At 45.0% G+C, this 14,659-nt stretch overlaps 1 protein-coding gene across 2 annotated transcripts in view; it reads left to right on the top strand.

Moving 5' to 3' along the window:
• Positions 1–14,659, top strand: part of Abat (4-aminobutyrate aminotransferase) — a 93,206-nt gene that overhangs the window by 41,793 nt on the left and 36,754 nt on the right. For both annotated transcript variants that reach the window (XM_005391219.1, XM_005391220.2), the window contains exons 2-5: positions 3,723–3,832; positions 8,892–8,989; positions 11,109–11,138; positions 12,574–12,691. In XM_005391219.1, the coding sequence (XP_005391276.1) occupies positions 3,766–3,832; positions 8,892–8,989; positions 11,109–11,138; positions 12,574–12,691 (313 nt within the window). In that variant the 5' untranslated portion in view covers positions 3,723–3,765. The remainder of the gene's footprint in view (positions 1–3,722; positions 3,833–8,891; positions 8,990–11,108; positions 11,139–12,573; positions 12,692–14,659) is intronic.

Here is a 14,659-nt window from a genome sequence, read left to right as displayed (position 1 = left end):
CCAGACCCTCTCTTTGGATTTACCTATTCTTGAAGTTTCATGTCAATAAAATCATATAACATGTGGCATTTTATGTCCACCTTCTTTCTCTTAGCATGATGAACGTGGTGCGTCCACAGCGCCCCATGTACTGGTGCTTCATCCCTTTCTGAGGGTGAACCATGCTGGATTCCTGTATCTACCCCTTCCTCCTCTGATGGACATTTGGACTGTGTCCATCCACCACTGGGTGGGTGTGAGAAGTGCCACTGTGAATGTGTGGGTCCATGTATTTATCTGAGTCCCTACTTTCAGGCCTTTAGGGCACACACCTAAGAATGGAATTGCTGCATCATAGGATAAACTTGTGTTTCACGTTTCAAGGAACCCCTAACCCTTAAAGGCCGTGCCCCACTGAGGGTGGAGAAGCTCATCCCTGCTTCTTCCTCCCCATCCGCTCCCACTGTAGCCAGTGCTCTCCAGCAAGCCTGTCTCATGGGCTCTCGGTAACCTTGGCGTCTCAAAGACATGCCCTTGAGAGGCCTCAGGAATCCACCCACAGAGGTCAGACTAGGCATCACTGCTGGGGGACCACACTTCCCCACAACCCCTTATGAATTCATGTCCCCCCCTCGTCACTGCACCTGGACCTTAACTAACTGCCCCACATCAACTTATTCTGAGCCTTTGCTCACACCGGGCCTCTCCTCCCCCTTTGGAATCCATAATCCCCTGAACTTGGCCGGTGCGGTTTCAGAGGACAGCTCCCTGGCATCACAAGTCTGGCCAGAATGAATCTCTCCCCTTAGCACCTTGTTCCTGCCAGCCAAATAGGCGTCGTTCCATTCTGTCTTCAACAGAATTCATTGTTGACAGTGAACTGGGAATTTTTTATGTACTTCTCTGGCAGGGTTATTTTAAGATTTTAATGACAGGGTGGATGAAGCAGCCTAGTACATTAAATTCTCCCGTTTTCCCCCATCATAATCCTCTGCCACTAAACTACGAGCTTCAGAAAGAGAGCAGTGTTTTATCTATCTTCCTTTCTCCTGTAGCTAAGCAATCCGTGCCTTGCCTGTAACAGGTGTCTGATTAACTTTTGTTGATTGAATTAGCAGGAGAAAGTGAATGAACAACCTTAACTCTTCCAATGATTTGAGAGATATTGTGTGAGGAATTCTTGTCTGGTGGGGGTAATGTTTTGTTATAAGGCTGATTCCAACTGCAGGCCACCAAACTGTCAGATGTCACTGAGGTACATTTTCTGAAGCAACTTTGTGTAATTGAAAACGTATGGGTGTGGCCTCACTTTTGCAGAATACTCAAACGTTAATGTCCAAGTTCTCCGAGACTCTTGAATTTTGAGACACATCTATAAATTGAATTGTGTGGAGTCTCAGTTCTCCTGTTTGAGATAAATAGTTTTAAGTAAGAGAAAGTGACTGCTCTTCCTATGTACTCTGTACTAGATTAACGGGCTGCCATTGGGTCAGATATGCCGGAATAGATTTTTTTAAATCCATTGAATTGTCAAGAAAAAAGTACGGTTTTTCGTTAATTTGTGTCCACACTTTTTTTAGCTTACACTTGCCCAAAAAGAAATCTTTCTGGTGAAAAGCAATCAAAGTTGTTCTGTGAACTACATCATTTTTACTCCTTAAGCCCTGTATGTACATCTAGATTAACCGGATTTGGCTGATGTAGTACAACGAGTGAAAGCAAGGTCTTTGGGGTGACACAGTCCTGGGCAATCCTATGACCAAGCCCCCTGCATCCCCTTTCTGGGCATCCTTTTCTGGCCTCAGAGATGGGGAGATGCCCTCCCTGCTGGACACCTGGGCAGATTAAGGGAGATAATACACCCTCGAAACATCTCCCCGCAGTCTCATACTGCGGCCATTTCACCCAGGCGGAAGCAGGTAGATAGGGTCTCTCTAGCACACAGCACAGCTGGTTGGAGTCCGATCCTGTACCTGGAGAGGAGACATTGTAGCAGAAACATCTGCTGTCCCCGAAGTCTTTATCTTCAGCTTCCCTGCAGGGCTTTGCCCAGTCTCCGGTGCAGACTGGAACAGACATTGTTTCTCTCCCTGTGCAACCAAGATTTGGGGCTGATCCGATACGCTAACCATGGCATTAGCTGGAACTCTGGAAGCAACAGAAATTCACTCCAGCTGGTGTAAACAAATTTTTTTAAAAATCTGGATTGCAGAAGAGTCTCTGGACTTTCTTACAAAGGCTCTGCACTCCCAGAAGGGAGCTGGGTTTGCTCCAGCAGGCTCAGCAGTACCACAGTGGAGCGCCCACAACCAAGTTATGCACTAGCCTAGCGATATCTGGAATAGGGTGACCATCCCAATTTGTCTATGACTGTCTTGGTTTTCAAATGGAATTCTCACATTCAAAGAACCTCTTCATCCCAGCAGACTAGAAAAATTGGTCGTGCTGAAGCCATGCCTTCCCCAAAATGGGTCCCCGGGTGTTCCCCTGGATGCCCAGGACCCCAGACAGCCCAGTGGCCAGTATTGCCTGTGGGAACAAGGCAGAAAGAACTCCCAGCTTCCCACATCAAGTGATTGCCACGATGTTTGCTATGAAGTTCCCATGTCTGGATCTCCTCAGCCTGCAAGGCATAGCCATGTCAATGTGGTGATTATCCACTGGCTCCAAAAGGGTTGAAACCCTCAACAGCAAACCCCCACCCCCGTTAAGGCAATCCGGCCCTGTGTGTACTAAGCAGTCATAAGGCACTAACGCTGACCAAAAACAGCGTAAGATAAAAATAAACCTTTGATATAAAATCCACTCAGTGAGAAAGGGCCTTTTCTGTGAGTCAGGGCTAAGTAACCTTGACAAATTGTAACTTTAAGTGTATAACTTTAGGCACAGTGTCGGTGTTCCTGGGAGATTTACAAGGATCAGATACCCTAGAAAATGCACTTCTGAGACAGCTGCAGTTACTAACACAGACCCTTTCCCAGCCTTTAGTCCCCCTCCTAGAGAGGGCCCCTCTTACAGGGCCTTCTGATCTCAATAAACTCTTGTCTTTTCTTTTTCTGATCTTAATAAATTCACTGGCCCTCCTATATCCATCTCCCTGGGCATTCTCCTCCCTTGTGAGAGACCTCAAGGCAGATCCATCCACTTTCTGTGTTTTCTCATCTGGAATTATCTTACCCTGGAGTGCGGTAAAGATCCAGTGAGAAAGCACGTGGATTTAAGTGTATATTCAGTGCAACAAATGCTTTGAGTAAAGTGGAGATTCAGAGCAGCAGCGCACACCTGTAATACCAACACTCTGGGGGGTTGAGGCAGGAGGATTGCAAGTTTGATCCCAGCCTGAGCAATTTAGCAACTTGGTGAGACCCTTTCTCAAAATAAAAAAATGAAAAAGGGGTTGGGGATGTAGCTCAAGACAAAGTCCATAGCTTCAATCCCCAGTAGGGAAAAATAAAAAAAAAAAAGTAAAATATTCAGCCCAGTGGTGCACACCAAGAATAGTACACATTTGGGGGGCTGAAGAACGAGGATCATAAGTTCAAAGGCAACCTGAGCTGTGTAGCAAATTCACAGCCGATGTGGACTACATGGTGAGACCCTGTCTCAAGAAAAAAAAAAAATAATAGTAACTACAAAAACAAAGGATTTGTTGTCAGAAGAACTTCTCCATGAGGTGGGAAGTGGTGGAGTGAAGTACATGGTCCACCGAGGTGAGCCTAACTCTGTGCTCCGTTCTCTTTCAGGGAGGCAGTGACTGAGGGGGTCCCTGTTCCTGACGGAGGGGTCATGGCCTTCATGTTGCTGCCCCGGCGGCTGGCTTGCGGCTCCCCGCACAGCCCCCTGCTTGTGTCTGGTAAGCCCTGGTTCTAATGGAGACACGGTCCAGACCAGAAATCCCTGGGCTGGAGAGTTGTTGGGGATAAAGGGACCTAGCAGCCAGGGCTTCTGGGTGTTACTTCCTGTCCCTCAGTAAAACCATCACCACTCACCCCTTCCCATCTCCCATCTCTGCCACCGGCTCCTGCCCGCAGGAGGACAGTTCCCTAGTGGGAAGGGAGCTGATGCAGGCAGGAGCCACTCTTCCTGCTCTGGGGCGGTGGCCTCCACATCCAGAAGGGCCTAGGCCATGGGATGGGGGGCACATAACTGGGGTGCTGCCGAGGTAAAAGAAAACCACATGCTTTGACTTATGAATTTTTTGATTTTATGATGGAGTCAAAGCACTACCTATTCAGTAGAAACTGTACTTTCAATTTTAAACCTTCATATACTTTTTGGGCTAGTATGGTATAATACTGCTATGATGCTAGACAGGGGCAGCAGTGAGACACAGTTCCTGGTGAGAAAGTGATGACCTGTTGCCATGGCAACCCCATCCTCCAGCCATTAATTCCGACGCTCTGCAGGCCCATTGTGCTGTCAGCTGTGTGTGTTAATGGAGAGTAGCATTTAGACATCACCTTCAGTACAGGGTTCAGTACATTATAGGAGACAGTCAACACTTGGTCAAAAAAATCAGCTTTGTGCTAGGAAATGTCACTCACATGCAGGCTGATTTAAGTGTTCTGAGCACATTGAATGCAGGCAAGGTATGTTATGATGGTTGGTAGTGTGTCAGTCAGCTTCACATTACTACAACAAAATACCTGAGATGGGCAACTTAAGAAGCAGAGAGAGCTTTATTCAGCTCACAGCTTTGGAGGTTCAGAGTCCAAGATGGCGGGGCAGGAACACTGACCTGACTTCTGCGAGGAGCTGTGAATGACAGGACCAAGTCAGAGCAAGTGCTCACTTCTCAAACCAGCAAGGAGAGAGGGAGGTCACTCCTCAAAGCATGGCAGATGGTAATGGCAGAAGAGAGAAGAGAGAAGGGAAGGGGAGGAGATGAGGGGAGAGGAGAGGAGTCGGGTTACACAGTCCCTTTTGAGATCCCCAGGAACCTCAGTACCTCCCATAAGACTCCATCTGAAAGGTTCCACCACCTCCCAGTGCCACCACCCTAGAGACCCAGCCTTTACCACACAGGACTTTGGGGGATGCTCATCCACATTTCAGCAGGGCAATTAGGTGGATTAAGTGTACTTTCTACCTCTAATGCTTTCACTTCATGATGGGTTTGTTGGGTTGTGACCCCCTCCTAATTGAAGGAGTGTCTGTAACTGACCTAAAGCCCACGTGTGCTTTAAAGGAATGGGTCAGGAGGCACCACACCAGAAATGTCCCACCCTGGCTCCCCTCTCCCCCGCCTCCCTGCCTAACTGGCCACCAGCATCGGCTTCTTCTTCCCGTAGCCTCTCTCAGATGCTTCCATTTTTCTCTGCCTCTCACGGGAAAGATAGCCACCAACAGGAGCCTCCCTTTGGGCATCCAGAGGTTGGCCTCCTACAGAGGCAGAAACAGCCTTGGCATTGGCTGGCAAGGAAGTAGGTTCAGAAAAACCAGTGGACCCCAGTCTCTTCCCAGTGGCCCTCGTGGTGACTCTTCCTGTCCGCCCTGTCTTCTTCTGAAGACAAGCTGTCCCCACGTCCTTGTCCTGCATGTTGCACACTGGCGTTTATATCCTGGGCAGGATGAAGAGCAGGAGTGAGGGTTTCACTGATGACAGTATTGGCAACTTTACTTTAGAATATTTTGGAAAAATGTCAGTGTTTAGAGGAGCTGTTAACATCACAATCTCAAGGATGCGTCCATCAAAACAAGAGCCTGAATTGGGTGTGGTGGCACACGCCTGTAATCCCATCACTCGGGAGGCTGAGACAGGAGGATCGCTGTGAGTCTGAGGCCAGTCTGGGCTATCTAGTGAGTTCAAAGCCAGCCTGAACTGCATCGTGAGACCCTATCTTAAGAAAAAAATAACCAAGAACCTGACTTGGCACATGGCAGCTCCTCAAGTCCAGACTTGTACTGAGATTTCTCCAGTGTTTCCCTAAATGCCTTTTTCAGCCCCAGGTTCCGGTTCACGTTCCTACGTTACATTTGGTTGTCATGTGTGTTCATCAGACACAGGCTACTTATGAAGTGAAGGAGTTTCCTTGCTCACAGTCTTAGACACTGAGAACCCAGACCAGAGGGTGTGGGCTTTAGCGAAGGCCTCGTGGCAGATGGTAATGGCAGGAGCTTGGTCTGTGCAGCTGGTCACATCTTAAGCCAGAAGCAGGGAGAGCTAGGTGGCTTCTAGCTTGTCTCAAAGTTTTCCCTTTGGCTTTTATTGGAAAGGAGAGATCCGCACCCATGAAGAGCTGTGGTTATCAAATATACATCTGATATTTTATGCAGGCCTCTTTAGAATCGATGTTGTGTGCTACCGTGGAGCACATAGGGAAGAGATAAAGTTTAGTGTAAAAAGGGCATTGGTACGTACCATGACCTTTCACTGTCTTCTAGTGGAATAAACTCTCTAGGAATTCCCTTTTCAAGATCAAACAGAAGAAAATAAAAGCTGTTTTCTTTATGCTTAAAGAGTAAAGGCTGTATTTTAAACTGGACTTCGTGTTCAGAAGATTAAATTGTATGATTAATTCAGAAGCCTTTGATATCTAAAAGAATTGCAGAAAATCAAGAAAATGAATTTCAATGTCTTCTAATACCATGCCTTTGTATTGTTTGATGAGCTCTGTGTGTGTGTGTGTGTGTGTGTGTGTGTGCTCATATTTTGTGACACTCTTTTCTTTTTTTTTTTTTTTTTCAATAGTGGGCATTGAACCCAGGGCCTCATACATGTTAAGCAAATGCTCAGCCACTGAACTATGCCCCGGCCCTTTTTAACCTCCTTCAGCCTGAGTGTCCTGTCTTATGTAATGGAGATAGACCGGCAGATAGGGAGATGATATAGGCATAGCACATATACATAAGGCTGAAATTGGATCACCCTTGTGATTTAGCTGAGGTGACTCTTGAGTCTCCAGTTGGACACAATTCTAGCAAGACGGCATCCCCAGTAAGAGGAGCAACACTTTCCAGCTCGCACACGTGTACAGTGGTGCTGTAGTTACAGAGCCACTTTGCAAAATGTTGTTGTTGGCAAACTGTTCATCAGGTGATAAACACGTCCATAATGGTCTTTGCTGAATAACATGAACATGGCCATCTTTTCCAAAATCGTAAAACAAATTAAGTTCGTGAATGGAGGCATTGCTGCAGGAGGAAGGTGAGGAGAAACCATGACCAAGGGGATCTTTTGAGTCCTCCTTATGCACGTCCTTTGGGTCTCCCCACCTGTTCTTCCCTCAGGATGAGCAAAGCAGCCTTGTGGCCTTCTCTGTTCAGCCATTCCCTGAGCTCAGACCTCTGCTGGGGTTGGTCTGGGTACTGATTCAGCCTCCATAACTTTATCACATGTGGGGAGCATGAGGAGCTCCCAACAAATGACCTCTGACCAGAACTGTAGATTAAAACAAACAAATAAAAACCCCTCTGTTAAGTAGGGACAATCTCGATTTAGAAATTTGATTATGCCCTCTCCAGTGTGGTTTGCTTTTTGTTTTTAAAATGAGTATTGCTCAGTTACACAGACTGTCCTCAAACTTGCAGTCTTACTCTCCTGCCTCAGCCTCCTGAGTAGCCAGGATTACAGGCTTGTCTCACCACACCCAGCCAGCCACCTCTTTCTCATGCATGTGCTAGATTATTAAAAAGCAACACTTGGTGGGCCCCACAGAGCTCCCTGTTCCGTCACCTGCCCCCATGTCACCTTGATACCTAAAGAAATACAGACATGTTTCTTAGTTTCAGAGCGATTATAACAAAAACATGAGCTGGGTATTGTGGTGAACATCTGTAATCCCAGCACTCTGGGAGGCTGAGGCTGGAGAACTGAAAGTTGGAGCCAGCCTGGGGAACTTACTGACTTTTTGTGACCCTGTCTCAAAATAATTTGGCAGGGGTGCTGGATAATAGCTCAGGGCAAAGACCCTTGGTTCAATCCCCAGCACTGTAAAAAACAAAATCACAAGAAACATTATTCTATAAATCAGTGGTTCTCAAATTCCATTACACATTGGGATCATGGAGTTTCTTGTTTTGTTTTTGAGGCATCTCACTATGTTGCTGAGGCTGGTCTTGAACTCTGGGCCTCAAAGTGATCTTCCTGCCTCAGCCTCCCAAGGAGCTAGGGTTACAGACATACACCACCAGGCCTGGCTTCCCTTGTAGGTGATTGGAATTGTCACAACTGGGATTATAGCTGCTGACAGGTGCACCTGACTCCTGGTGGACAGAGTCCAAAGATGCTGCTATGCGTTCTATAACAGTGCACGGGACAAAAAAGCATTATCCAGTCCAAAATGTCAGCAGTGTCATGGTTGAGAAACTCCAGACTGCGCATACATTTGGATTACATTTGGGTCAAATTGTTATAAAATTTGGATAATTTTTTAGAATTTAGTCTTTTATACGCTAATACTATAGGCCTCTTCCCAGGTCCATAAATATTCAAAATTTCCGTCTCAAAACCATGAGCACATAATATCCCAAGAAATGGTTGGCTATGTTCTGCTTTGCTTAACTTCCCTGCAGCGTTGGACATGCAGGTTGTTTCCCTTTGTTTTTATGGACGATGCTATGATGGATGTTTTTCACTTACACCTGTGCGTTGGTCCTGTTATTTTCTTAAAATGAATCCTTAAAACTGAAAGTGCTCAGTGGAAAGGACAGGGAAGCCAGCGTCAGATTTTCCTCACTCCACGGGACAGCAGCATGCCTGTTTGTCATAACGTCGTGATGCCCGCTTTCCTTATTTTGAAAATCTGCAGTGTCCCTGTAGCACCCAGATCTGTCCAGACACAGGGCTCTGGGGCCACCTGGCCAGAGCAAGGCTGAGGTCCTGCACCTCCTCTGTTAGGGACTTGGGGTACCTGTTAGGGTGGTCTCATTGTGCCTGTTCTAGGGCTTCTCATGGTCTTCATTTACTGCAGGATCCAGATACATCAGTCAAGCTGCAGCCAAAGTTGATGTTGAGTTTGACTATGACGGGCCTCTGATGAAGACAGAAGTCCCAGGTCCTAGGTCTCGGGTGAGTTGAGCGCACCTAAGCGGTTTGTTTCTGAAAGAAGAGATAAGAACCATGGAGCTTAGAGCAGCCGAGCTTAGGGACTGCTATGGTGAGCTCCTTTCCGAGGGTTTGCTACTAGAGATGTGGTATTAAAACCAACTAGGCCATTCTGCAGAAGAGGGAGGGAAGGCTTCAAGACACATTTCCTTATCTGTGGTCCAATAATAGTGTATGGTAGAGTTTCCCAGCACACATCCTCCTGCTTGCCCTGTATTTAGGGCTTACTGGGGGCTGGGGCAGCTCTGTTGGATTCACCTGCGCACCTGGGAGACAGCTGGCTATCGTCGATGCAGGTTAGGCTTGCCTCAGATCACTGCAGTGACTTGGCTCTGCTGCACTTGTCTCCTGCCCTCCAGCAGGTGGACTGGCTCGTTCTCAACACGCCGTAGGTCACGGGAGGCCTGGGCTCCACACTGGCTCCCAGCATCTCTGCCTCACTTTGCCAGCTAGTGGAAGTCCATGGCCAGGGCTGGGGCAGGACATCCTCCTACAGCAAAAGAGCAAGACACTGTACTACAGGGTCTGGATGTCAAATGCCTTCACTTTGATCTTGAAGGATAAGGAGATGAATGTAATGAAGGAGGGCATTCTGTTCCAGACAAGAGGACAGTGTAAACTTTTTAATGCAAATTATTTTGTTTTGGTTTTTGCAGATTTTTTTTCTGGTACTGGGAGTCAAACCCAAGGGTACTCTACCACTGAATTATATCCCTGGCCCTTTTTTATTTTTAAGTGACCCAGGCTGGCCTTGAAATTGGGATCCTTCTATCTCAGCTTCTTGAGTAACTGGGGTTACAGGTGTGTACCAGACATGGCTTCATTTTGCAGATTTTATTCAGTGTCTTTTTTTAAAACAAATAAACCAATAAAACAAAACAAATTATATCATGTACCTGTAGATACAAATGCTCTATGATGAATGTGATCATTATGTATATCTACAACATACCAGTAAAATCTAATTTTTTAAAAAAAGATACTCCTTTTGTCACTGTGACCAGTTTATAAATTCAGTAATCTTTATACTGATGTAAATGATGAGCTGTTTGGGATAGTATTTTTCTAACAAAAAGACTTTTTTCTTGCACATTTCTATGTAGGGATAGATCATAATTTAATAGTAGTAAAACACTGAAATAACTTTCCTTATCCTTGTCATGAATATCATTTTATATTTTTCTGTGGAAATATATAATCTTATGATACTAATTGCTAATAAAGTTTATTTTATGTTGAGTTATTTTTGGAGCTGAACTCTTTGTGATAACAAAACGAAGAGTGCCTAATTCTCAGTTTTTGTGTAGAATTGCAGTTTATATAATGTTTGGATTATAATTATAAATGATACTTTGATATGCAAATTTTCAGTTAATTATATTTTCTATTTCTAATGAGGGGTGGAAGCCTTTTTTATGAGATAGTATCTCACTGTACAATCAAGTCCAGCCTTCAACTCACTATGTAGCCTAGGCTGGCTTCAGACTCACGGTGATCCTCCTGCCTCACCCTCCTGAGTGCTGGAATTACAGGTGTGTGCCACCATACCCAGCTAGAAGCCTTTTTTTAAAAATAAAAAGTGAACCCGTATTTTTAATACACACTAGATAAATACTTTCTGCTTAATTCCTTTTATTAAGTATATAGTCAGCCAGGCATGGTGGTGCACTCCTGTAATCCTGGCACTCAGGAGGCTGAAGTAGGAATGATCACCATGAGTTCAAGGCCAACCCAGGCTATATAGCGAGTTCAAGGCCAACCTGAACTATATAATGAGACCCTGTCTCAAGAAAAAATTATACATCTATATATTTTTTATTTTATCTTCCAAGTTTCTAAATCTTCAGTCAGTCTGTTGTAATTTAACCATATGATGCACTACTTTGCTGCCAACTATTTATATTAAGTAATTCTAAAATATTTATAATATTGTTGACTAATATTAGCAAGAGAGATATTAGGATATTAGATATTAGCAAGAGAGAAAGAAAAGTGCAAAGAGTTGGGGAAGCATAAAATATCTTCAAGCTGTTTTGGCCAGGGTACGTCATAGTCATAATGGTTTTGTTCTTATTGCCTGCAGGAATTAATGAAACAGCTGAATATGATTCAGGTGAGTGGGATGAGAACACTTATTCTGTTGCTTCTTTATTACATTTTAGCTGAGGGACACTCACTGTGCTGGCCCTTTAAAAAAACATGCAGTTTGACTTTGTTCAAAATCTCTTTTGTAATTTCCCCTGTGATTTCTTCTTTGGTCTAGCACTGTCTATATGTTGTTTATTTTCCACGGTTTTGTGAATTTCCCAAGTTTCTTTCTGTAATTGCTTCTATTTTCATTTCATTGTGATGGGAAAACATTGTGTGACTTCAATCCTTTCAAATTTATTGAGCCGTTGTTTATGACCTGCCATCTGGTCCACCCTGAAGAACGGTCCATCTGTGCTTCAGAAGAGTGTGTGTTCTGCTGTTGTTGGGTGGAGTATTCTGCAGATGCTTGTTAGATAGTTGCATTGGGAGTGCTGTTCAGTCTTGTTTCCTCGCTAATCTTTGGCTTAACTATCCTGTCCGTTATTGAATGTCAGTTTTGAAGTCACAGACTACTAAGGTAGAACTTTTTCCCCCATAATTCTTGTATCTTCTTAGTGGATTATGCTTCATTATTACAGGGTGTTTCTTTTTATTTTTTTTTTGTTTTGTTTTGTTTTCTAGTTTATTCTGGTACTAGTATAAGCCTTTCTAGGTTTCCTATAGTTATTGTGTGTATCAAATATCTTTTTCTATCCTCTTTCTTTCTTCCATTCTTCTCTTATTTCTTTTTTTGTCTTCTTCCCCAATCCCAGGCCAGACTCAAATCCTCAGCCTCCCAGAGTGCTGAGATTACAGGTGTCCACTACCACACTGGCTTTTTTCCATCGCTTTACTTTCAACCTATTTGTATTCTTGAATCTAATGTGGTTTGTCTCCCGATAAATACCATGTAGTTGGTTCTTTTTATTCAATCTGACAATCTTTGGCTTTTTATTGGGATAATTGGTTTAGCTAATGCTATCATTAATATGATTGAATTTATGTCTACAGTTTTATTTTTTGTTCTTCCTGTCATATCTTTTTTGTGCCTCTATTTTGGGTTTGTGTGTTTAGATTTTTGTGCAGTAAGTGAATATTTTCTACTGTAGCATCTTCATTTCTTTAATAATTACTATTTTTCTGGTTTTCTTAGCATCTGCTCAAAGACTTCCTGCATATATTTTAACTCACCAGAATCTACTTAGACTTATATCTCAAGCTTTGCAATATATGAAGCATATACAGAAAAGTTTACCAAACTGTGGTTCATTACCATAGCTTAATGAGCTGCTATAAAGCGAGCTACTCATGGAGTTACGCCTAGAGCAAGAACTATCATGTTACTGGCACCCGCGGTGACCACCACAGGTCCACAGAAAGGGCAGGACATGGTTTACTCCACTGACTGAAGCTTATTCCTAATTGACTGAGAAGCCAGGGAGTTGTGGTGAACCTAAGTCAGTCTTTCTTTCCCTAAGAATGCAGAGGCTGTACATTTTTTCTGCAACTACGAAGAGAGCCGAGGCAACTACCTGGTCGATGTGGATGGTAACCGCATGCTGGATCTCTACTCCCAGATCTCCTCTGTCCCCATAGGTAAGAGCTGGAAAGCTGGCTCCAGAATCATTCTCCCGCCCCCTCTCTCTCCCTTTCTGTCTCTCTCTTTCTCTTTTTCTCTCAGTTGTCAGGCTTTAAACCCCCTTAGAAATAGTACATCCTTATACGTTGTCAGACACCTTCCTCAAGGCCACAAGAAAGAGTAATGTGGTATAGAACAGGGGATCCCCAAGCCCTGGGCCCTGGACCACACAGTAGGAGTTGCACAAAGCTTTGTCTGTGTTTACAGCTATTCCCCATCACTCATTGTACTGCCTGAGTCCACCTCCTATCAGATCAGCAGTAGCATGAGATTCTCACAAGAACATGAACCCGACTGTGAACTGTACACACGAGGGCTCTCTTGTGTACTCCTTATGAGAAATAATGCTAAAACTGTCCACCCCCACCACTTCTCCCATCTGTGGAAAAATTGTCGTCTATGAAACTGGTCCCTGGTGCCAAAAAGGCTAGAGGGGATTATTAGGCACAGGACACATCTCTCATTACTCCTCCCCAAAACCTCACAGAGTGGGTATATGTGTGTGTAAGTTGCAGGTAGGTAGAGAAAGCCTAGAGAGGTTAAGTAGCAGGTAGAGGAACCACAGCTCGTTTTCAACCCAGGTCTATGTGACCACAGTGTGCGCAATGTAGGGTATATGGATGAGTTCCCAAGAAGAGCCTGTAGCCAGAATTCTTGTCCAAGTTGTCCATTGCAGAAGAGCACTCGGGAGAAAGGAGAGAAGAGAAAGGGAAGGGTGACAGGCAGAAGGAATGTGGGCTCTGCTGGAGACTGTCCCCAGCTTGACCCCACAGGGGACTCAAGAACTGAACTGTACCGAGGCACCGTGGCATGACTGTGCTAGCGCAGCATCCCCCATCAGCTGCCAGAGGGGAGGGCCTGGGTCATTTCTGGGCAAAATGGCTTCCACGCAGCAAGAGCAATTTTCTAGAAGAGGAGGCAGCTGGAGCCGTTATCGGCCAACACACACAGCAGCTGGGAGATGGTGACCTCCCCAGGAGAAGCGACCTGACCTCAGTGGTCTGCCAGCAGCATCTGCCTCCTCGGCTCACCTCCAAGCCACACAAAGCGACGCAGATGACAGGAGAGACAGGGCTAATCTGGAAACGCGGGAGCTGCTGTTTGCTGCTTGGGTGGCGAATGCTCCTCCGGTTGGTTGATAGACCACTGGCTGTGTTTGCTGGCTTTGGGCTGTGTGTGACGAAGCAGGTCCTTTTGCAGATGAGGCTGCTTGTCTGCCACAGAGGTGATGGGGTGACCTGCACTCTCCATCAGCAGCAGCACCCTTTGGCCTCTCAGCAGTGTGGGGCAACTCCCCTGAGACCCAGCCTCTGAGGTCCCTCCTTCTCTGCCTGCCAGCCCATTTCGTCAGAGCTATTTATTCCCCAGTAAGATGTGATTAGAGACGAAGCAGGTGACTCATTCGCTAGGAAGGCCCACCATTCAGAGATGCCTTGGTCTTTGCAGGCATTTTAGAATCAAAGAGTTAGAAAACCTCATCTCCCCTACATGCTGGAGTGGAAGGGATCGATTCTCAAGTTGTCCTGGGTTCAAATCCTGACTCCATCTCTTAGTCATGGCACTGGGACCAAACCCAAGGCTCCTTTTTTTTTTTTTTTTTTTTTTAAATAAAAGGAGGAAAACATTAACAGACAGACAGCATTTTACAAAATAGCAAAGGAACAGTACAAACAATACGGAGTTACAAACAAAGTGGTAGGAAATTAACAGTGCTTGTTGTATTACGTATTGATATCTTCAAAATGGTTTCTCATGAAAACAGATAGAGACATGCAATATTGATCAACCAAGGACTCACTGACAGTTTCTTTCAGCAAAGAAATAGAAGACAGTAGAACAACTATGTTAACTATCCTGTATATACATACATATAAAATTTCTCCTTCTTTCCCTTCTCTTTTCCCACATCCCAATTGCCCTTTACC

The sequence above is a fragment of the Chinchilla lanigera genome, unplaced genomic scaffold, assembly GCF_000276665.1.
Source record: "Chinchilla lanigera isolate Chin_1 unplaced genomic scaffold, ChiLan1.0 scaffold00041, whole genome shotgun sequence".
Classification (NCBI taxonomy): Eukaryota; Metazoa; Chordata; class Mammalia; order Rodentia; family Chinchillidae; genus Chinchilla; species Chinchilla lanigera.
The sequence above is the reverse complement of the archived record's forward strand: the minus strand, read 5'-3'. Positions and strand labels throughout refer to the sequence as shown.